We start from the raw sequence: 25,330 nt of genomic DNA on the forward strand, positions 1-25,330 counted from the left end.
ATAATTTTTTTCCATCCAATTGCAAGGAACAAAAAAATAGCAGGGGCCTAGAACATGTGGAACTCCATGATCCCTAAAAATTGGCCTGAAAATAATCATTGAGTTTATATTACTGCACAGTGTATAGCTAGTCGTGTTAGTAGCACTAATATAAAATTGAGAATGGAAATGGGGAATGTGTCAAAGAGACAACAAACCGACCATAGAACAGACAACAGCAGAAGGTCACCAATAGGTCTTCAATGCAGTGAGAAACTCCCAGACCCGGAGGCGTCCTTCAGCTGGCCCCTAAACAAATATATATACTAGTTCAGTGGTAATGGACGTCATACGAAACTCCAAATTATATACAAGAAACTAAAATTAAAAATCATACTAGACTAACAAAGGCCAGAGGCTCCTGGTCCATTCTTTATGTGCCTGTCCCAAGTCAGAAGCCTGTAGTTCAGTGGTTGTTGTTTGTTCATGTCGATCATTTCTTTTTAGTATTTTGTTTTGTTAAGCTGTTAGTTTTCTCAATTGATTTTTTTCATATTTTTCATGTCTGGGCCTTTTATAGCCCAGTAAATGGTATGTGTTTATCTCTTGTTCAAGGCCGAACGGTTGCCTTAAATTACTTACATCCACTTTATTTGAACTCGGTGGATAGTTGTTTCATTGACAATCATACCACATCTTCTTATTTTTATAAAGTATTGCCTTTCTAACTCAGCATATAAACAGGACAACAGTCAAATAACAGTACCAAGATAACATTGATAATACACAGTGACATGTTATGGACCAAAACAGAAAATGAACACGGAGTCATTCATGTGTGAAAAGCAGGCGATACAAAATAAAACAATACACTAATTAAGAATTGGAAATCTAAATTTGGCTAAAGTTTACAGTTAAAAAACAGTTTACACATTTTCTGTTAACATGGTTAAGGGAGATACATATGAGAAATATCTTTTTATCCCAGCATATCAACAATTGACTGACGTTTATATTGTGCGGAAGGTCTTCTCCTTAAAAAATCTTGGAAATCATTGATCTCTTCATTGGCATTTAGTCCTTCTGCAATGTATTCATCAAATTCATCAAAATTGGCTAAACAAACTTCATGTAATGTGCAACAGCTGAGCACAAATTTTACCACTTCAGGCATATCTTTCATGTCAATGTATCTTAAACGCCTGAATCGACCTTTCAATGCACCAAAGGCTCTGTCGATACACATCCGACTCGAACTATGGATGTAGTTATAACGTTTTTGTTCAGCCGAAAGGTTGCCAAAGTCTTTGAAAGGCGTCATTACCCACTGACTCAAAGCATATGCAGCATCTCCAATTAGATGGGTATTACCTGGGAACATTCTCTCTTTGTTATCAAATGCACTTGTAAACAGAGGCGAGTTTTTAAGAACTCGCGAATCATGCACAGAACCTGGCCACCCACAATAAAAATCTAGAAAATGTAAGTTTTTGTCACATACTGCTTGAAGTATTATAGAAGGAAACTTTTTTCTGTTGTAATATTGTTCACCATCCACTTTAGGAGTTTTGATGGGGATATGTAATCCATCAATCGCGCCTAAAACACCAGGGAAACCTTTGTGTTGAAAAAACATGTCAACTGTCTCTAGCACTTTCATTCCAGAAGGCCATTTAACTAATGCAGGAAGCAAATCTGAACAAATAATTGAAGATGTTTGATGTATACTAGTATGAACTGTTGCTCACATACACCAAAGCTGTCAGCTAATTCAGTCAAAATCTGTTGACAAGATGCATATCTTATGAAAATCAGTATAGCTGCTTTTCAATAGAAACTTTCATGATGCCACCCTTAAGACCCACCGCTAACTGAGGAGATAAGCTTAGAACTAGTGCATCAAATGTTGATCTGCTCATTCTAAAACGATTCTTAAAGTCATCAGGTGTGTATTGGGGGATAACATTTTCAACACAATTTTTCACCCTGGCGATGTGTCTACGTTTAGCAGCCAAGCATGATACAACTGAGAAAACTAGCTTTTTTTTTGTGACACTCTTGTGAATCTGATAAAGCCTATCAATGCTGTCATCTTCTGTTTGTGTTATCAAGTCCTGTAGTAAAAGATATACTTCAGCCATGTTTGTTATGGTTTCAACATTGTTCAAGGAAACCACCCATTTGTTTAAATGTGCCTGAACTGGGTTTATTTTTCAAACTAGTTCGATAAAACCTAAACTAGTTTTGGAAACCAGTTCAAAACCTTAAACTAAAACCAAAACCAGTTTTATTTGCAATAAATGCACCCTATAGGTTCAGTAGCTCAATGAATGATAAATAGAAAATTGTGGTAAACTCAAAATTTGACAAGACCGCTGTTTTTGACCTTTGGTATCCTTTCTCTTCCTGGTATGGATGTGTTGATTCTGTCTACAGAAGGGGTTTAAAAAGAAAGCCTTTCCATATATCATGTGGGAGTTAGACTCAACTGAAGAACATTAAATGAACATCAAATTAACTGAAAGTGAAATAAAATCCTCCCAATGTAAATTCTACATTTTGTTGATTTCAATCTCTTAGGAGTTATCTGCCCCTTTACAACCATCTGAATATTTATCAAAACCATATAAACTAACAAAAAATCCCAGTTTATTACATCATATTTGTCTCTATAGTCCTGTTCAGCAGGAAGTCAAAAGCTATAAATTATCAGCCATGTTTTATTATAACATAGGCTTAATCAGTCGCAGCAAATTTCATGATGTTTTCTCATACTCTTGCACTTCCATTTCATAGTTAAAATTGCATCTAAGTCATCATAATGTAAACAAATAAGTGATTTACTGATAATTGGTAAAAGAAATATTTCAACTAGAGGCTCCAAGCAACCGAAATGACTCACCTGGCAAACATATTACATTAAAATCATCAGCAAAAGTAGCAGCAATCATTCACACATTAATTAAGATCCAAGAGAATATTAAAAAAAAAAAAAAAAAAGAAAAAAAAAGTTGTGTGTCATTTGTGGACAATAACCCAAATAAGGAAGTAACTGGCAATTTGTAACAATGCTTATGGAAGAATGGACTACTACTGTACTTCTGGAAATATGGACCAGTACTGTAGTTCGCGAAATATGGACCATCACTGTAATGCTGGAAATATGGACCAGTACTGTACTTCTGTAAGCATGGACCAGTATTGTACTTCTGAAAGCATGGACCAGTACTGTACTTCTGAAAGCATGGACCAGTATTGTACTTCTGGAAATATGGACCAGTACTGTAATTCTGGAAATATGGACCAGAACTGTACTTCTGTAAGCATGGACCAGTATTGTACTTCTAGAAATATGGACCAGTACAGTACTTCTGTAAGCATGGACTAGTACTGTATTTCTGTAAGCATGTACCAGTACTGTACTTCTTGAAATATGGTCCAGTACTGTACTTATGTAAGCATGGACTACTATTGTACTTCTGTAAGCACTAATAGTATTGTACTTATGTAAGCATAGACTAGTACTATACTTCTGTAAGAATGGACTAGTACTGTACTTATGTAAGCATAGACTAGTACTGTACTTCTGTAAGCATGGACTAGTACTTTACTTCTGTAAGCATAGACTAGTACTATACTTCTGTAAGCATGGACTAGTACTGTACTTCTGTAAGCATAGACTAGTACTATACTTCTGTAAGCATGGACTAGTACTGTACTTATGTAAGCATAGACTAGTACTATACTTCTGTAAGCATGGACAAGTACTGTACTTCTGTAAGCATAGACTAGTACTATACTTCTGTAAGGATGGACTAGTACTGTATTCTGTAAGCATGGACTAGTACTGTACTTCTGTAAGCATGGACTAGTACTGTACTTCTTGAAGTATGGACCATTTATAATATTGTAATTCTGGAAGCAAGGACCAGTACTGTACTTCTGTAAGCATGGACCAATACTGTACTTCTGATAGTATTGACTGGTACTGTACTTCTGATAGTATGGACTATAAGTACTATACTTCTGACTGGAAGTTATAATGGCAAGTACACTACTTCTGGATATTATGGGTTGCCTTACAGAATCATGAAGTTACTGACTCAATGCCTTAGACTAACTTTTCAATCCAAAGGTTAAAATATGACTGTAAAGCTAAACAAATACCAAGTTACTTTTTAAAGTATCTTCCCTTATTACTATTTAAGTAATAAAGAGCAATACAATATTGCATTATATGTTATTGAGCATGTTATGTCCTAGGGATCAGCATGACAATATGACCAAATATCGTTACTTCAGTTATAGCAGCATTTTTCAATTAGAATAGGCTGTTATGATTTCAATATAAATGTAGAAATGAACCTCTTACTCCATTAAGTGACTCTATGTGACAACTGCAAAAGTCAAAGTATGCTTTCTTAGGAGGTTTATAAAGAAACAATTGATTGATATTTCAAGCAGAAGTGGAAATTAAACAAACTTCTATCATTTGACATGTACCGTAAATTAACGGAATCCCCAAGAAAATCAATGTCTTTAACTTGTAATTGTAGCAATATGCATGAAATTTCACAAGCCCGCGGATGACGATGGTGAAAGTTTATCAATTCATTACAAACTAAATTTGTAAAATTTACATGTCAAATTCCATCTAAAATTTCAAGATGCAATAACATGCCATAGTAACAAATATGAAATAAATATCACTTGTTTGCAGAATGTGCGAAAAGTAATTGTTTAAGATAGCGTCCTGCTGTATTTTGTGTTCCGTTGTTTACTTAACAATCATAAACCTACGTTTCTGATTAGAATTGTGAAAGAGATCACAATGAATCCATTAAGTACTGTAAAAATCAATAGATAACAGATATATTTCATATATGTCAGATATTAGAAACACCCAGCCTCAGTTTATCCTCAGGGGATCCCAAGGGGGATACTGGCTGGGTATGGCAATTACCAAATACATAAGATATAGTCAAATCCAGTCTGAGTTTATACTTAGGGGATCCCAAGGGGAAGACTGGCTGGGTTTGGCACTGAACTTCAGGACTTGAAATGAACAATACAGAAATATATATTATTCTTCATTAAATCTGTTGACACAGATATGTCTCACCTTCATAGTCGGATCCAAGGGTAGGCCTTGGGAGTCAGCCCCCCCCCCACTTTTCTTGGGGAAAATTTGGTTGATTATATAGGGAATCACTGAAGCATAACTGGAGCCCCCTTAGGCCAGTCACCCCTCCCCCTTTCTCTCATATGAAAAGTTCTGGATCCTCCACTGACCTTTATGTAAGTTTGATGTACTGTGGATTCATTTAAGCTGACTTAAAGCCAAACTTTTAAAACATGTAAACTATTCAAAAATTGTAATAGTCTTTGTCTATTAAAAGTATTTGTTCTTTGTGTCTAAGAATTTCTAGATCCATGTGTCTATGTCCAAGATTAAGACATGCTATAAATGGTATACCATTAAGCGAGCTATAGCTGTTATCTTGTATTGTTAGTTTGCTGTCTCTGTGATATTAACCCTATATATCCTTTATCACTACTTTAATTACAGTTGTATGTTACATCCTATTTGAAGCCTCTGATATAAAGCACATACATATCTATTATTGACTGATGCAGTTAATCTGTGTTTCCTTCTATCATTATAGTTCTAGATTGATTCTAAACCACTCAAGTGTTTATACATACATTTCTAAACTTAATTACAAATCCATATATTATTCTGTATAACATCCGTATTTAGACACAAAGTCATTAGAAGTTGAGAATACATTTTATGCAAATTTCTATGATTTCAACAAAATAATTTGTGAAGGACAATTTGTCAAATAATGGAAAAAAAGATAATTCTTTCTTTTCTCTATCTCTACAATGTTTTCAAGAATAATTGTAGTTGGAAACAAGTATTTATATATGTATATCTCCATTCTGCTGGTATTGTGATAATTTTCTTGAAAAAATCATCTGAATTAACCAGCAGCCTTCAAATACCATTGCAACTTCTTCCTTTACCTTGACCAAACTAACTAGAACTGTTCACTTAGATGGACTACTACCCTTGGCCAAACTAACTAGAACTGTTCACTTAGATGGACTACTACCCTAATGGCCTTCTATCATGGATAGAGGTTTGAATATGTTAGTAACTGCATAGCAATGCAATGAACATAATATTTAAAGTTGGACTTTAAAAAAAAAACCTCTGATGCATATCTCCAGTGTCTTTGCTGCAATTAAAGGAGAAGTTGAGATAACAACATCTGTTCTGCCAAATTTCTAAGTGAAAGGGGCATAACTTAACAAAATTCCATGTACCAGAACATTTCTACTCACATGCAATTTCTGCATAAAAGTTTTAAAAATTTCAAAAAAATTAAACAAAGGATAAAGAAGAAATGTCACAACAGATAGACAAACATAACAAATATGTTAAACTTCTTCATTCAATATTTTACATTAGGAATCTTTTAAGAACCATTGATTGATTGGTAAGTGCTTAACATCACACCAGAGCTGAGAAACTACCCATACTTGAGAACCACTGAGTTTAAATTGAAAGACAGCCAATATTTCCAATTATTCTACTACATGTTACAACTGTCACAAATTATATATACTTTATTTGTCACATGACAAAGATTTCAAAGAAAAAATTACACCAATTCAAAAACCAAATTTTATTTCCATGACAAATGACGTAAATCCTTGACACTTTATAAAATATTGAACCCGCTTTCTCTTATATTAAATATTTTTTGCTGCAAAATTACAAAAAACAAAATCTGTATCTTTTCAATTTAACAAAATCAATATTTTCAAAATAATTCATGCTCAAAATCGTAATTTATAACGCATTATGTACCATCATGCAGAATTTGTGTTATGTGAACAAAAACATATTTATTGTAATCAGAACGTATGTAAATCAATGTTATCAGTTGTTCAAAATCCTAAAATTTATACTGAAAATGAGTCAACTTTGTGTAAAAATCAATAGAATAGAAATTTATGAGTTTAGGAATGGTTAATTACTGGTATATTCCTATCATCATAAATGGGTTTAATAACCGGCAACTGCCTATACAAAGAATAAAAACAAGGTTTAGTATCTAGTAGAATGGTTGTCCTATAGGACACAATTCATTGGTTGATTATTTAATTTGAGGTAACAAGTTTTATGGCTACTTATAGAAGTCTATAGAGATCGTGTGTACATAAACAAATATCAAAGTTTGTTTCAAATTCTTTTATTTGCAAACATGATAAATTTGTAGAAAATTAATTAAGGTCTTGGAATTCTGGGATAATTCTTTGTTCTTGATAAATATGAAAAACTTTGGACTACTTTGAAATTCTCTAGAATCGCCTTTCTATAAAATCAAACAATTTAATTGGAAGCAGTTGTTTCCCTTTCTGAGAAACACCAGTACTGCTGCACTTGAGGGTAATGTGAAATATTCCCTTTTATTCAAATGTAATATTTTGATCATTACTTTTAGTCTCAGGTACTACTGATTCTTTAAATGTATGAAAAATGTTAGCTTTTTATATACAAGGTCAACTGACTTTATATAGTCTATATGCCAAATGGTCACAAGTAGGTCCAAAATAGGTCAGCAAAACTCACCATATATGATCTATGACCAAACTTCTGCTTTTAAAATTTAATCATCTTCCATTTTTAGCACCTTTCCAATAATACTTTAAAAATTCAAACCTGGAACTATTGAATGATTTATTAAGCATCTAGTGTAAAAGTATGGTGATGATTGCCAATGAGACAACTGTCCATGGATCAGAGTGTAAATTAAGTGGATTTTAACAATTATAGACCACTATACAGGACTTTTAAACCAGTATCAAGAACATGCCATGCCAGTTGACCTATTGATCCAATGAAAATGCTCAGAAACTTGACACCATTTTTTAAAGGATTTATATATAACTGAACTCCAATTTCCATGATTGGAAAAACAAAGGTAGCTATATCCAAGTGGGAATTGACTTTTATGAGTATGTCATAGAATTTCAAAGAGCAGTACCTATGTGATGTTTGTGTTTAATCTATCAAGCAGATGATCCAGTGATTAAATTAAACAATAGTTCCTTTTATCTAAGATAATCTCTATAATGTTATTATGCCTGCACTAGTCACCTGGAAAATGGGGAAGTGCAATATAAATTTTCATGTTAATACTGAATAAATATGTGATAATTTAGATTTTTCAATCATAGGTCTCCTTGTGATTTGGTTCCGATCCATAATTTCCTATTTACAATTCATTTATTACTCTTATCTTGTGTATCATTTTAATGTTCTGCTTTAAGGGTATATGGATAACTATGATAGAATGCCTCTTGTTATTGTAGTATTAAAGTACCATAACAGAACTGACCTCAAGGTTCATGACTTTTAAACTTAAGTAAGCATTTCCTGGTTGCTATGAAACACTGATCCAGTTAAAATACAGTATATAAGTCTTCATTCTGGGAAGTTGTTTACTGCATATTGGACCTATTAATTTATAATACTTAGGCAATAAGTCTCTAGTAACAAAGGTTGCCTCTTTTAAATATTGCCAATGTAAAATTCAATATATCTTTAAAAACTCTAAGACATACTCATAAAATTCAATTCCTACATAGAAATTACCACCTTTGCTTCGAAATCATGAAAATCAGAGTTCAGTTACATTATAAATGTTTTTAACTACATAAATTAATCTTTGCTAATATGCAAGTTTGAAATTCTCTATAATCTGTAGTGGAAAAGAAAACTCAAATTGACAAAGGCTTCAATAGAATGTCCATTGAGGTCAGACAATTTGTTCAACAGTCTATTGTTATTAGCCACTGCCAGTGAACCATTATTAGATCTAGGTAGTCTGAACCAGGAGCTCTGGTAGTGAATGGGACCCTAAGGATGGAGCCACTAAAAGAGGACAATAATACCATGTTCTCACAAAAATGAGTTAGTTTATGGCACCCGGATACCATTTGTGTTATAATTTTTACGAAGGAAGAGTCTATTACAATATTCTGTGGGTTGCCTCAGATTCACTGTCAGTGAGCAGCATTTCCTAAATTTGGTCCTTTATGTTTGGGAACACTTCAAAGCATTTTTTAGGAGCCCACATCAATTTGTACTGAAATTGAAAGTATGATAGAAAATATTTACTGAATATATCGGATAAGCATTGCTAAACAGTTATCATGAAGGATATCCATTTTTAATATCAGGCTAAAAATTATAATTTCAAATATTATTTGATGTTCTTCTAAACCAATGTAAAAGATACATGTAGATCCTTTTGCACTTAATGTTTGTTCCCATCCTTAATTCCTTTTAACCTATATATCTAACAATCTGACATCTTCAGATTTATCTACGCATCTATTTTCATCAGTTTTGGAAATTCCAAATTTAACACTATTCACAGAAAAATGTTTTGTTCATTAAGAGTTTAATCTTTAATCAATGAAAGATTGCTACCAAATAAACTCTATCACATGTCTTTAATGGCATTTAGACGTTTCAATTCTTATTTATTCCAAATTAGTTGTTTCTAAACAAATGGTATAATATTTACTTTTATTATTCCATTTATTTTAGATATGAATCATACCTTAACGATAACAATACATTAGGTAAACTGATTTTTACCTATTTTTGATAACAAAATGCAAGGTCATATACAAATACCGTTTTGGTATCATTTACACCGATTACGCAAAGATTGCATTTCCTGTTATTTGTGCTAATTCTCACAACAAGGAAGAGTATACTTTTCAACTTTCTGAATAAATTTCTTTCTCAAATTAAAAGATTTTATGGAAAAACACGTTTTGAATTGGAGATATAAGTACATTCAAAACATTTGTTTTCCAAATAAAAGTGGTTTTATGTTTATTGTTTTAGTAAGAACCTTGAGAAAATTACTTTTTTGGTTTTTAACTTTAATATGATACAATTAAACTACAGTTTCTGTAGAATATATGTTTACACTACAAACCATTGACGACAAAACATTACAGTTGTAAAAAAAACCAAATTATGGTACACATTATTTCCCAAAACCAAAGTGATTGTCAGGAAGATACTGATTGCTGTTTTTCATCTCAAAGTCACAGAAAGGCTTTAGTGAATACTGTTATGGTCATTATATTTTTCAAATTAATGAAACATTTTATCACAAATTTTGTCATCTTACATAGTATATTTTGCTCTTTTTAACATTTTTATAAAATTCTATGCCGTCTCAGATCTTCAACAAACTAAGTCGGACTCTGGATTAATTAAAAAAAAATATATTTTCCCTGATACCCTTAGTTCATCAGAGAGGGGCTTAATTTGGTTGCAAAAAAAAATAGTTAAAGTTTTAGAAAACTAAAAGTTGAATTTTTCAAATTTATCATCCAAAGGAATTAATCCTGATTTATAATTTGAAATTTTGTAGCAGATTAGTGACGACAAATCCTTACAAAATTTGAAATGATATTACCTGCATGGCATGACTGACCTGGCCATATCTGATCTTTTACATTTACTATGCAATTATAACATTTCACCTTTTCAACCCATCTCCACAGAAACCTAATCATTATGTTTAATGTGCAATGAAAGTGTATCTGCAGTGTCATTATTATCAATATAAAACTTCAATAAATGCCCTGGTCTCCTGGGGGAAGAATTGGTCTAAGGTTTTCTTGACCTTGCACATACAAATTACTATTACCATTCAAACAGTTTAAGCTTTAGGCTTTAGAAAGTAATGACATCATTAGGTCACTGAGATTGCTACTTGTACCAGAAATATTTTGAAGGACTAAAAAGAAGAAAAAAACAAAATAAATGTCTTTTACTTTAAGGGTTACGAACAAAAGATCTATCAAAAATAAAATTCATTTTTTTTCCTATTCAACTGAATAACATGCAGTTTCCTCTTTTTCTATTTCTTGTTTTTTTAATAACGAAAAGCTTATCTGAAGTTCAGAATTGGTCAATTTTTCTAGACATAAGACAATATGTAGATTGTCACCTTATTTTTTAAAGGAGTAGGTTCAGTAAGACCCCTTTTTGGCCCCAAAATATAGCAGTTTTAGAAAATTGTGAAAATGTAATCGTTTAGATATCTATTGAAAAGTAAAATTGAGAATGGAAATGGGGAATATGTCAAAGAGACAACAACCCGACCAAATAAAAAACAACAGCAGAGGGTCACCAACAGGTCTTCAATGTAGCGAGAAATTCCCGCACCCGGAGGCGTCCTTCAGCTGGCCCCTAAACAAATATATACTAGTCCAGTGATAATGAACGCCATACTAATTTCCAAATTGTACACAAGAAACTAAAATTAAAATAATACAAGACTAACAAAGAATGCTTCTGCTACATAAATATGGGCTGTTTTTGACAATACAATGCACATATATCAGGTACTAGCATTATTAAGTCATGCTAAATTACTGAAATCTTCACAATTGTAGCATTTTAGTTAAATTTTAGACGGTTTCCGTCTTAAATGAAAGTGGCCGCATTCTTGTTCATTCATAATATTGAAATGTAAGTTGTATTTGATGATAATACATAATATATATAAAGGTTGAGGATGAACACGGATGCGGCCACTTTCATTTTTGACAGAAACCATCTGAAAAGTGACGATTTTTGGCATATTTGATAGATTTTTCATATTAAAGCTTGAATCGGAGCGTTTTTAATGACTTTATAAGTTAAAATCTTTCACATTAAGTAATTGAATCAATTGAAATAGACACTTAAGTGTTTAGAAAGGGTCTAAAATCTTTCGTTAGATGAACTTGAAAATTGAGGCCGAAATCTGTCCTTACCGGACCTACTCCTTTGTGTGTTTATTTTTTGAAGAGTGTTTTGTTTTTGTCTTATTGAGGTACATACATCTGCTTTTGGTCATAAATGGTCTCAGGAATGGTCAAATGAACTGAGTTATGTAATGACAGAATGATGAAATGACAAAACAAGTGTAAAAGAATAAAGCCAACCTTTAAAAGGGAAAAAATAGCTATGATTACTTAGTCATGGATATTTAAGACAGATTAATTGCCAAAGGTTATTTTGCAGCGAAAAATTAACCATTTTATATCAAAGGAACCTAATCAAATAGAATATCCAGCAATACCAAAGGTAGAAAACAAAACATTTTTTAAAGCCCTTTTATCTACAAATATAAATAGGAATTTCCCTCTCATTTTTTTCATTTTAAGATAAACAGAAAAAAATTAATGAGGTTGGATATTTTGAAGTAATAATTACTATAGCAAGCATGTTGTATTTTAACATGCCTGTAGCCTTTTCAAATTTCCACATCCATATTTATCAATTATGATAAAAGTCTGTGAATAGAATCTGCCACTTTATAATACAGCATCATCATTACAAATATAGACTTTCCATGCTGGAAACTCCATGGAAACTTCAGGAGGACAGAGATACATTGTCACGTACCAGGCCATCTGGACACCTATTTCTAAATGCTGTACTCTGGATAAATGTAATTAAACAAAGACATCAAAAACTTATCACAAATCTGTCAGGGTTTCTATATTATTTCTCATCTGATTATACATAAGGCTTGTAATCAAACATTTACGCTCCAACGATTTATGCAAGACTAATTATGTGGCTGAAAGACTTGACACAAAGGAATCAGAATAAATCAAGTTTTGAAATAACATGGCTTTGAGATATAGACATACACCCATTTTATTACAATTAAATACAGTTTCCTTTTATTGATTGGATAGGATGGGGCACCTGCCACTGTAACAACTATAAAGACTGACCCTCTGACCGGGGTGTCCTACCCTTAAACACTGACCACTGCAGGTCAACATTTAGTAAAGCAAACATCTCATCATCTATACACACATAAACACTATTGAAAAATTCTAATTTATGTTTTATTAATTCAGAACATTTCATTTTGAACAATAATATATGACATATTTTATACACCATAACAAAAGCTAGTGGATATTATACTTGAGTGTAAAATTCTAATTACTTTTTGGGGTATATCAATAAAAAAGACCACAGTTGCAGCTCCCATCTGTTCTAGTTTCTCAATTATAGCTATAATATTTTATTTCTTATAAAATAATGGAAAAATTCACTATCAATGAAATAAATGATTCATGATATTTTTGTGAATCATTTATATGACCATTATTTGAACTTCATGCATATTTTATAAATTTATGTATATTTGTCATAAAATAAAATAAAATTTATTTATTTTACAAAATAAATTAATATTTTGACAAATTCATTTGAATCTAGAATTTAAATTATTTAAGTACTTAAAAATGAAAACAAAAATCTTCCATAATTTGTATCATATATGTAGTCAAAGTTCCTAACAATGACAGAGATTATATATATGCTGTTCTATTTTTTGCAATGCTATATATAAGCCTGAATTTTATTGTCAGGGTCTCTAAAACAAATGTTTATGATGATCTTACATAAGGTATCAGTTCCTTAATTACTTGTAATACAAGTGATGTTCCTTAGACATGTAGTGATGTGTAATGCATTATTTTTGCAGACATCTGGGCCTTATCCATTTTAATTTTCCAAATCTTCCAGGAAGACATGTTAGCAGATACTAGGATTTGACATGAGATCTTGAAGAAACATATGTTAACAGTTACTATCTTCTGACATGAGATCTTGCAGGAACACATATTTGGTTACTGGGATCTGATATTTAACTTGCAGGATCACACGTTAACAGTAACTGGGGTCTGACATAACTTGCAGTAACACATGTTAAGTTACTGGGATCTGACATTTAACTTGCTGGAACACATGTTAAAAGTTACTGGGATCTGACATAACTTACAGGAACACATGTTAAAAGTAACTGGGATCTGACATTTAACTTGCTGGAACACATGCTAAAAGTTACTGGGATCTGACATTAAACTTGCTGGAACACATGTTAACAGTTATTGGGATCTGACCTTTAACTTACTGGAAAACATGTTAAAAGTAACTGGGATCTGACATTTAACTTACTGGAACACATGTTAAAAGTAACTGGGATCTGAGATAACTTGCAGGAACACATGTTAACTTGGATGGAGAGTTGTCTCATTGGCACTCATACCAGATCTTCTCATATTTAGCTACTTTAACTCTGACATAACTTACATGTTTGTTATATGTAGTATGTATTTAAAATTGTTATCTAGTGTATTCCAAATATGTGAATACACAAGTATTACCAAATGACCACTCATCAACTGCAAGTTAAAATAAACAGTAGCTACATGTATGCATGCATCACACAAATTTTTAAACAATACAAACTCCTGTCAACATCATCTTGATAAGTCATACTCTTGGACTGGAAAGTCCTCTTATTCCAATAATTCAAAGGAATCTAAAAAATGATCTATTAAAAAACTCATGACAGTTAGCTTTCCTTTATAAGAAGGAAAAGCTGGTTCAATATCACTCCATCTGATCAATGATCCTTGTATTGTTTTATTTGATTTTCAATTATTGTTGTCTAAAAACTTATACTTAACAATATTTTATGTCTTGCCCACATCTTTATTATATATACATGTACAACAAAATATATTGTCTCATTTCAAAGACACAGTTTATGCATACTTTACAATGGTATAATTGTATATTTCAAAAGAACTATAATCATGTTGACACTAATCTAACAAATTTAATCAATGTGATCAGCATGGTTTCCAAATTTTTAAAATAGTTGTGAAAAAAAAAGAAGTTTCAAAGTTAAATATATTATCTTTTTCACTTTTTCACTTACCTTTAGAAGTACAAAAACTTTGATGCTGCCTTTTTGATGCGAGCTGTTTCACTTGATGTTCTTTACTATTGACTTCAGTTACTCTTCTTATAACCTAATGAAATAGACAGAGGAATTAATTTAACAATCATATCATTTGAACCAAATTTAAATTGAATTGAATTTTCATTTTTTTTGTTTGAAAAAAAATTATGTTTTGTAGCTTTAAAATTAAATGACATATTTCCTAATCATGCTAATAATGATTTTCATACATTTTATTTACAATAATATAATAAAGCTATAAGATCTATAAAATTAGTTTCTTAAAATTGCTGTATTTTGGATATTTTACAGCCTCCAGTAGAACAGAGAAGATATAGGTTCTAAACGGTGTTTAACAAGGACTTCAGTTGTTTAAAAGTATTTCAAATAGTTCATGTTTATAAACAATAATATAAAACTTGTGTCAGGGATCCCAACTTGTTAATAATCTAAACAAAAATTGTTATATCACTTTTCTTTTAATCTTTTAAAGCTAAATAAATCATTCAATCTAAAAGTCATATAAGTTTGACATTGAGTGCCTTGATGTGACATTAGAAATTGTCAACTGAATATTTCTTTTCAATCTTTTATTAGAATTCTGTATCAAAATTAAATCAATCATGAGAATAACCAATGTGTTTTTAAACGGATGTAATACATTTTATGGTTAAGAATTGGTCCATTTGGAAGTTTTCCATGAATAAATTAAGGAGAATGACTAATGAAGAAACACAAAGAAACATTAAGTCACATCTTTGTCATTCTGAACCAATATCATAGCTAAGCAATACACAAATAACTTTCTGAATGTCTAATTACTTTTGTCAATAAATGGTTATCTTCGTGAAAATTCAATTGACTTTGAAAATACTTTGAACCAAAGTAAGATGAAGTTGTTAAATTAAATTTTGTTGGCACTGCTTTTGTGAAGGACCTATTAATTGAGAGAAAATCGATCGATACTTCGGCTTAAATTTCTTTGTTATTGAACTGAGTAAATATAGTATACACACTGATGACTAATAATAAACGGCGCGTAATTTCTTTGTCTCTCAATAAAAGTATAATATTGTTTATCAACACAAACTGTCATTAATAAAAACTACTGTAATTGCTGTATAAACAAATTACATAATGTGTGAAAACATTTGTAACAGCTTGGGTCAAAAGATTACAAGTCGTGTGGCCAATACAGTGAAAACAATGAGTAACGGCAGATTGGCGTTGCGGGCACGTGCTCCAATAAACAAGCAATAATGAAGATCCTGATCGATAAAATTCCTTTACATTACCAGGGACGAACCTAACATGAAACATGACTTACCTGTCATTAAGTGTGCCTGTTGTCATCAAGTAAAACTTACCATATACTGAACCGAAAATTTGACAGATGCTGTTTACAGCTTCTTCATCGCCATGCTATTTACCCATCATTCTAAAGTTGTGGTAAGTAAGCGCATGCGTATGTTAAACTTACATCGAAATGGCGACCTACATTTTATGTTTGACAACAGGAGGAGGAGTTCCTCTATTTACCCGAATGTCAGCCAGTTTAAAGCCTGTAGGTTATAAAAATACATATAATTTTGAATTATTGACTATGCATTCAGTCAATATAAACTGTAGCGTTAGTGTTTGAGTGTTTTTGCCGGGCTTGTGTCCAGCATAGACACGAGGCCGACGAGGTTGGGCCTTTGCGTTTGATTTCGGTGGTTTCGACTAAAATCAGTTTATATAAAACACAGTTTGTAGAAACAACGTCTCGGAACATTCAACCATCTTCTTAATATTTATTTTTGATGAAAACCGAACACGAATTGATTTTTTGACAAAAAGTTGTGATTTATATTTGAAGTTCCCACTGAAAAAAAAATATGAAAATGTGCTCACATGTGGTGAAAGGGAGCTTACTCTTCTTTCTTCTTTTGTTACAGAAAACCATCAACGTACTGATGTTTACTTTCCGGCGCATGCCTGGTAAATGTTTTTTAATAAATTTATGTTGATAATTTTTCTCAAAATATAAATTAACAAAATATTTCTTATTCAAAGTTGTTTTTGGTCATATATTTTCGTATTTTCAATTTTTACAATTTTTCTTTGTTTTTAATTTATACAATTTTTTTATTTAGTTTTTAAATATTACATTTTTTATTTTTAGTTTTTTGGTATAAGATAAAAACAAGAGTATCTGTTTATTTCAGATGAGGGTAAGTATCAAGGAGCACGTCGTGTGTGAGTGCATCCTTGAAGTTTTCTGTAGTACTGTTTTTGGTAATTTCAGGTGTTAGTTTGTTCCAGTCTTTGATGGTTTGACAGAAGAAAGAAAATTTATAGCTGTCTTTATTGCAATGAATTTGTCTGTAGGATTCTTTATTGGTGGATCTTGTAGTAGACTGACTCTGTTGTAATACATTTTGCGATGGAATGGCTATCTTTTCATTTACAATTTTGTGGAACATTATAAGCCTTGTTCGTAGTCGGCGTTCTTGTAATGTTTGCCATTTCATGGTATCTAGCATCTCAGACACACTGCTGGTGTTGTGATGTCTATTGCACACATACCTTGCTGCCCGTCTTTGTACTTTTTCCAGTGATTTTATATTTTCGTTTGTAAATGGGTCCCATACAGTACAACAGTATTCCAACTTTGGTCTTATGAGTGTTTGGTATGCTCTTTCTTTAATTGTTTGCGATTGGACTTTAAGGTTTCTTCTGATGAAACCTAAGGATTTATTTGCTTTTGCAGCAGTTTGTTGGATGTGGGTGTTCCATTTTAGGTCTGCTGAGATGGTGATGCCTAAGTATTTTGCATGTTTTACAGGTTCTAAGATGTGTCCATACATGTTATAATAAAAGTGGATGGGATTTCTTTTTGTTGTTATATTCATGATGTTACACTTGTCTGGATGGAAAGACATAAGCCAATCTTTTTCCCATTGTATGGCAGCTTCTACATGTAGGTCTTCTTGAAGCTTGAGGCAGTCGTTTTGAGTTTTAATTTGTCGGTAGATTATACTGTCATCTGCAAAGAGTCTGATTTTGCTATGTTGGATGTAATCTGGGAGGTCATTTATGTAAATTAAGAATAGTATCGGTCCTAGCACTGTACCCTGTGGGACTCCTGATGAGACTGGTATTTTTGAAGATGACATGTTTTCTAAAAGTACTGTTTGTGTTCTGTTTGAAAGAAAGGAGTCTACCCAGTTAATGATTTGATCTGATATGCCAAAGTATTTCATTTTGTATAGTAATCTTTTGTGTGGTACCTTGTCGAAAGCTTTAGCAAAATCCATGATAATAAGATCTGTTTGTATGTTCTTGTCGTTGTTTTGGAATAATTCATGTATCAGTGAGATGATTTGTGATTCACATGATCGTTTTGCCCTAAATCCATGTTGTAATTCATATAGAGTGTTGTTTGTTTCTAAGTGGTTCATCATGCTGCTTGCAAAGATATGTTCGAGTAGTTTACAAGCTATGCATGTTAAGGATATAGGCCTATAGTTGCCTGTGTTGTGTTTATCCCCTTTTTTGAATACAGGTGTGACATTTGCGTGGTTCCAGTCAGATGGTACTTTGCCTGTTTGTAGTGATCTTGTAAATATTAAAGTGAGGATATCTGTACATATTTCGATGTTTTGTTTTAGTACTTTGCCTGCGATGGTGTCAGGACCAGTTGCTTTATTCGGGTTTATGTTTTTGATTAGTTTGTAAACACCATCCCTAGATATTCTAATGGGTTCCATTATAGGGTGTTTACTAGGACCTTTGTCTGGAATGTTAGTGTTTGCCTCAGATGTAAAAGCAGACTGAAATTGTTTGTTAAGTATATTTGCTTTCTCAGATGGACTTGAGTGCAGTGTACCTTCACTTCGTAGAGGAGCTATGCCAGTGTTTTCGTTTTTCTGGCTTTTAATGTAGGTGTACAGTTTTTTAGGCGTATTATTGAAGCATGTTTGATCTGGCTCCTTTATTTCAATATCGAAAATCATGTTTTCTATGTATTGCCAGTACGAGTTTCTCATTTCTTTCTGGAGCTTGGTTTTTATCTCTTGGTATTGTTTTTTATACTTAGGATTTTTCTTTTTCTTTTTGTATAATTTGTTTTTCTTGTTGATGAGCTTTTTAAGTTGGTAATTTACCCAAGGTAGTTTCGATTTGTTACCAATGCTTTTTGTTGGAATATTCTTGGTAATAGACTTTTGGATGTTGGTTTTGAACGTGTTCCAAAGTTCATCAAGATTTAATTTATCTTGATCTTGTTTAAGTTCTTTGTATGTTTCAGTGAGATCTTTTTCTATTTGCTCCCAATTTGTCTTGTATTGTTTTTGTAAATATTGAGTGAATGGTAAAGGGCGGGTAATTTAAAGTGCCAATGTATGGTAACATTTTTTGGATAAAAAAAAGATGTATAGTTTGCACTAAATAGTCATATTTTTTAATTCTTGCATTGTTGTTGACGAATAGATGTAGAAATTTACGCTTTGGGTATTTAGCAGAATTATAGGGCTCTTCACAGTTAGGGAGCTACCATTTGATTTTTATGGGTGGGGGCTAGGATGAAATTTGAAAAAAATAGGCAGGACAGGAGTTTTGAGTAAAAAAAAAAGGCAGGATAAGACACTTTGCAAAAAAAAAGGCAGGATGACAATTTAGGTAAAAAAAGTCAGGATAAACTAATAAAAAAAGAGGCAGGACCGAATAGAGTGAAAAATAAAAAGGCAGGACAGAGATTACAACTAAAAAAAAATGCAGGACAAAATTTTTCATACTAGCCCCCCCATAAAAATCAAATGGTAGCTCCCTTAGTTGGGCCATATTGGATAGGGGGCAGATTTTCATTATGGAGGTAGAAATAGTGTGAAAAATACGGGAAAACATCCTTAAAACAGAGCAGTTGCTTGGAAACACATATGGGATTTCCCATACTTTCATACTATTTCCACCTGTTTCTAAAAAAATCTGCCTCCTATCCAATATTTCTGAACTAACCATGAAGTGCCCTATTTTGTCTCAGAAATGACTCTATCAGGTTGGGCTCAAGTCATGAAACATGGGGTGGTCCCAGGTTTGTGGGATAAACACGTTTTTCTGGGGTCGAAAAAACCCACAAAACTGGGGTAAAAAACTTCGTTCATAGTTTTCACATAAACTGTGAAAAACCGCACCATGTCAGCTGTTTCGGTAATCTTTATCCAACATGAACTTTTGTTTACGTTAAGTTGTTTGCCATGGCAATAGTTATTCTTTTGTGTAAGTCTCAGGACAAATGGGCTTCATAACCGGAAGTGTCAAAATCAAGTCATTTATCAATAATATCATATCATTTCTTTACTTTCTAGACAAATTGTCTTTCTCACTAACTTTGCCAACTAACATTACTCCATCTTGAACAACAATGCATGAGCAGTATGAAACAAAGCTTTCTATTGGTTGATTAATCTTTTGACTTTTGTTAAATTCTATGGAGGGCATAATTAACAAAACAATACCAAAAACTGTTTTTCATTTTGTATCGGAGATGCTGAAATTATCTCCCTTTGCAAGAATAAAGAATGACTCAAAATGAACTATATTACTGTGTAAGAACAGAATAATTAAGTGAAGATGTAAATGAAACTATCTTATGATGATTTAAAATACAGTTTCCAACTTACTATATATTTTATAGAATACTTTGCTATTCTTATGGAAGAATTATACCTTTTAAATGAACTTGTTAAAATAGAGTTATAATAGAAATATAACAAAATGCTTGTAAACGACCATGCAAGGGAGATGTAACCAGTCACCTCTTTTTGGAGAAACTACAAAAGAAGTAATGAATATATACAATATAAAGTTTATAATATAGAGATTGAATAAAAACATTTAGTTGTGTCTGTTCTTTCTTCGAATATAGTTATCTGGTTGCGGGAATTTCTCGCTACATTGAAGACCTGTTGGTGACCTTCTGCTGTTGTTTTTTTATTTGGTCGGGTTGTTGTCTCTTTGACACATTCCCAATTTCCATTCTCAATTTTATTAACATGTTTTTTATTCTTATATACTCCACAATTCTCCTTTTATAATAATGTATGTATATAATGCTTCTTTGTTATAATAGGATTTGACATCTGTATTGATATGTGACAGCATATAAACCACACACACAAGTTTTTATCAAATTTGACTGACTTTAACGCCCTTCTATGATCGATTATAAGCTTTTCTTGTATTTCTTTTATAACTCTATTTCAACAAGTTCATTTAAAAGGTATAATTCTTCCATAAGAATAGCAAAATATTCTATAAAATATATAGTAAGTTGGAAACTGTATTTTAAATCATCATAAGATAGTTTCATTTACATCTTCACTTAATTATTCTGTTCTTACACAGTAATATAGTTCATTTTGAGTCATTCTTTATTCTTGCAAAGGGAGATAATTTCAGCATCTCCGATACAAAATGAAAAACAGTTTTTGGTATTGTTTTGTTAATTATGCCCTCCATAGAATTTAACAAAAGTCAAAAGATTAATCAACCAATAGAAAGCTTTGTTTCATACTGCTCATGCATTGTTGTTCAAGATGGAGTAATGTTAGTTGGCAAAGTTAGTGAGAAAGACAATTTGTCTAGAAAGTAAAGAAATGATATGATATTATTGATAAATGACTTGATTTTGACACTTCCGGTTATGAAGCCCATTTGTCCTGAGACTTACACAAAAGAATAACTATTGCCATGGCAAACAACTTAACGTAAACAAAAGTTCATGTTGGATAAAGATTACCGAAACAGCTGACATGGTGCGGTTTTTCACAGTTTATGTGAAAACTATGAACGAAGTTTTTTACCCCAGTTTTGTGGGTTTTTTCGACCCCAGAAAAACGTGTTTATCCCACAAACCTGGGACCACCCCATGTTTCATGACTTGAGCCCAACCTGTCTATATCTGCTCAGATTAACCATCTGCCAAACGTCAAGTAACCATCACTTTTAAATTATGATGTCACAGTTTATGGGAACTTGTGTGATTGTATGTTATGGCAGAAAAAAAGCGAAAAAAATGCATTCTAGTGTAAAAAATGGAAAACAACACGTTTAATAATTTATTGCGTCCGAAGCGCTTTTCTGGATTTACTTTCATCAGGAACGCTCAAAGCCAAACATTTGAAATCCGAAGTTGTATAAGTACCGTAAATTAGAACTAAATACTAACAATGAAATCCCTTTTGGATATCATGAAAGTCAAATCTGCACCTCATTTTATTTTTTGATTATAAGCTTTTATTAAAAAAACGTAAGAACTTAATTATGCCAATTAAAAAGATCAGCAGCTTTTGGTATTGAACAAGTAACCGTATTAGGTACGGTAGTGTCACCTATATATTGGTGGATATAAGACAATTCAAATGGAATGCGGTAAAACTAAAAAAAACAGGGTTAGTTTTTTTATACCTATTAATGTTACCTTAGAACTTCATTAAAATTATACAAGTTAGTTTGTTTATTTTTATTAGCTAGTTTATTTGATATGACCTACATTTCTAGTGTTCACAAATCGGCATATGATGCCAGGGGTTCATCTGGGTATTTTGGGAAAAAGGACCCTGGCCACTTTTGGGAATTTTTTTACGCGATTTATATAGAAATTGGGAAAACTACAAATAAACCAGAAGTCAGTTTTAGTATGTATCATACTATAATTTATTAGAATTTTTTTTTTTGTGAAAAAAAATAAAAACTACAATACATGATTCATTGTCATTTATAATTTTATTTTTCTGTCCTTTTTGTTTTTAAATGTCTCAAGAAGACGATTTTCAGATGACTGCTGGTGTTTATTGCTCATCTCGTGTTTTTGTAATTGTCTTGTAGGATGATCCCCTAAAATTACCCCTTTACTACTAAAGTCAGTACTACCAAACGGAAATAACTCACAATATTTGCAGACGTATCCCTCTAAGGATTCATTATAGTATAACTATTTATATGTCATTTCATACCTCCTTGCATCAAAAAGTCTTCTGTCTGATACATCATATACTTTTAATTTATCATTAAGAGCAGTTTTACTGTCAGTACTACCCAACACAGTCATGACTTTACTACTACTAGGTTTCATTGTTGGTATTTCATTATTTAGTTTACAGATTTCAGTTTGAGTTTGGAATTTACAAGCTTGGTCCTCATGTTGTATCAGTAGCGAATCGGTATTGGTTTGACTTTGATCATCATTTGAAATTAAATTGTCATTGGAAGAAACATCAACAACATTGGTAACATTTTCAATTGATTCAGTCTCAGATAATGCTGCCTCTGACTCATTACATGCAGTTGCGGCATCGTCAATAACAGCTCTTGGTTTGAAAAAAAGATAAGATTTTACGGGATTTGTTGCCGTCTGTGTTTTTCAATTTCTTCACATAGTATTTACTATTGTGAGACGACATGTTTACAAAAGGAAAGAAGTTAAAAAATATTTTATTTTATTATCAAAATTCTGGGCTTCTTAAAGCGCACATGTGATAAGGATTTTTCGCTTTTTTTACCTTTAACCTCATGTTTAAAGTGAAGAGCGTAGTTTTGGAAAGGTTAAATTGCGGATTTCAATCCGGACTTTTTGACTTTGGGAATTTTTACACCTGAAATTGGGAAAAAATATAGGAGTTTTGTCATTGGGAATGGGTCCGAATACCGGACTCAGTGGAATGCTAGAAAAATCCATGGATGCCAAGTACGTCACCTATTTTCGTTGAAAAAGTTTTGTTCTAAAAATTACACAAGAACAAACAGTATGGTAGCCCAGTAGTGAGCATATAATTGTAATTTCATACAAGCACATTTTTGAACATTTTTAGTTCAATGAAAATAAAAACATTGTTTTAAGACCAATTATTTAATTTTTATTGAGACTGAAAACCGTAAAAAATAAAAAATTGAAACACCAAAAAAAAATTAAGAAAATAAAAGTTAACTTTTTAAAAATTATAAAAATAATAAGTAACAATATAGAAGTAAAAGTTGCTACTAACAGTTATTTTTTACTTCCCATTAATTAAGAAAAAAGAGATTAAAGCTACATTTCAGTCATTTTCCCCTCTTTGGAATCATAATTATTTTTTCCATAGAAGATAAAGTCACATTGAAAAAATCAATCAAAAGTTCACAACTCAAAAGTAGTCCAACTTTTAATAAAGAACTGTCAACAATAAATTTTAAATATAGATAAAACTGAAAACAGTCAAACAATTTACAAATGTGATACAGGGCCTAATCTAAGATTTTTGAGAGGAAGAAGTGACTTCTTCCATGAGAGAGTTGGGAGAAGTGGTCAATTTCTTGGAGAAGTGAAATACATGTACCATTACCATTTGAATAGTGTTTCTATGAACATCTTTAATAAACTCTTTATAAAAAGTTTAGACAATGTAGTTGTTATTTATTCATTCAACCTTTTGTGCTGTCAACTTGAAATTAAAGATTGTTGCTTGCCTAGTGATATAATCAGAAATAGGAAGATGTGGGGTGAGTCCCAATGAGACAACTCTCCATCCAAATAACAATTTATAAAACTAAACCATTAATCTCATGTGCATCTGCTTCAATTTTTTGTTATAAAGTCCTGAAAAAATATGAATACCCGTGTATGTGATGACTTTCTAATGACTGGTCAATTTCATGTTTATCATCATGATCATCACATATCATAATTTTGTAAACTATTGACTGTCCAGGTCATCATGGCAGCTGTAAGTTGTAAACTATTGACTGTCCAGGTCATCAAGGCAGCTGTAAGTTGTAAACTATCGACTGTCCAGGTCATCATGGCAGCTGTAAGTTGTAAACTGTTGACTGTCCAGGTCATCATGGCAGCTGTAAGTTGTAAACTATTGACTGTCCAGGTCATCATGGCAGCTGTAAGTTGTAAACTATTGACTGTCCAGGTCATCATGGCAGCTGTAAGTTGTAAACTATTGACTGTCCAGGTCATCATGGCAGCTGTAAGTTGTAAACTATTGACTGTCCAGGTCATCATGGCAGCTGTAAGTTGAGAATCATGTGATAGAGTGTAAGCCTATATATATATGAAAATATTTATCAATCACTTTTTAATTTATCATTTTGTTATAAAGATATCTCCTTCATATTAACAAATTGGTCGTGAAAAACCCACTGCTAATCACAAGCTGGCCATGTGTTGTACGTTTGCAATAAATTTATCCATTGGCATTAGATGTCGTTCTACCTATAATATTTTAATGTTTAATCAAAGAATACAAAACATCTTCCGTTCATTCCCACCCTTAACCTATTGAATAGTAAAATTGATCGCCTCTGATAAATAAAAAGAAAACAAATCAGCTGAGTGATTACGCAACATCCTCAGATTAAAATCATTGTAAAATGATACATGTAACTCAAACAGACGCTGTATTTCTTGTTTCGATAGTTTTGAATGTTAAATCTAAGGATGTTCAAAGTCGCCG

The 25,330-nt window shown here is 32.1% G+C and overlaps 3 protein-coding genes across 3 annotated transcripts in view; 1 reads left to right on the forward strand and 2 right to left on the reverse strand.

Moving 5' to 3' along the window:
* The window catches only part of LOC139529961 (zinc finger E-box-binding homeobox 2-like), a 56,071-nt gene extending 39,746 nt beyond the window's left edge, over positions 1-16,325 (reverse strand). The window contains exons 1-2 of the mRNA XM_071325960.1: positions 16,217-16,325; positions 14,826-14,919 (exon numbers count right to left, since the gene is read on the reverse strand). The gene's annotated coding sequence lies outside the window, so the exon portion shown is untranslated. The remainder of the gene's footprint in view (positions 1-14,825; positions 14,920-16,216) is intronic.
* LOC139482500 (putative nuclease HARBI1) lies at positions 918-2,120 on the reverse strand. The gene is made up of 2 exons (XM_071266414.1): positions 1,805-2,120; positions 918-1,722 (listed from the first exon to the last, which is right to left on the reverse strand). Exons 1-2 carry the CDS (start codon positions 2,118-2,120, stop codon positions 959-961), a joined length of 1,080 nt encoding a protein of 359 aa, XP_071122515.1. The 3' UTR covers positions 918-958.
* LOC139529962 (protein fuzzy homolog) overlaps positions 16,306-25,330 on the forward strand; it is a 29,920-nt gene continuing 20,895 nt past the window's right edge. The window contains exon 1 of the mRNA XM_071325961.1: positions 16,306-16,413. Within this exon, the coding sequence (XP_071182062.1) occupies positions 16,336-16,413 (78 nt within the window). The 5' untranslated portion in view covers positions 16,306-16,335. The remainder of the gene's footprint in view (positions 16,414-25,330) is intronic.

This window comes from Mytilus edulis, chromosome 7 (assembly GCF_963676685.1).
Source record: "Mytilus edulis chromosome 7, xbMytEdul2.2, whole genome shotgun sequence".
In the NCBI taxonomy this organism is placed as follows: domain Eukaryota; kingdom Metazoa; phylum Mollusca; class Bivalvia; order Mytilida; family Mytilidae; genus Mytilus; species Mytilus edulis.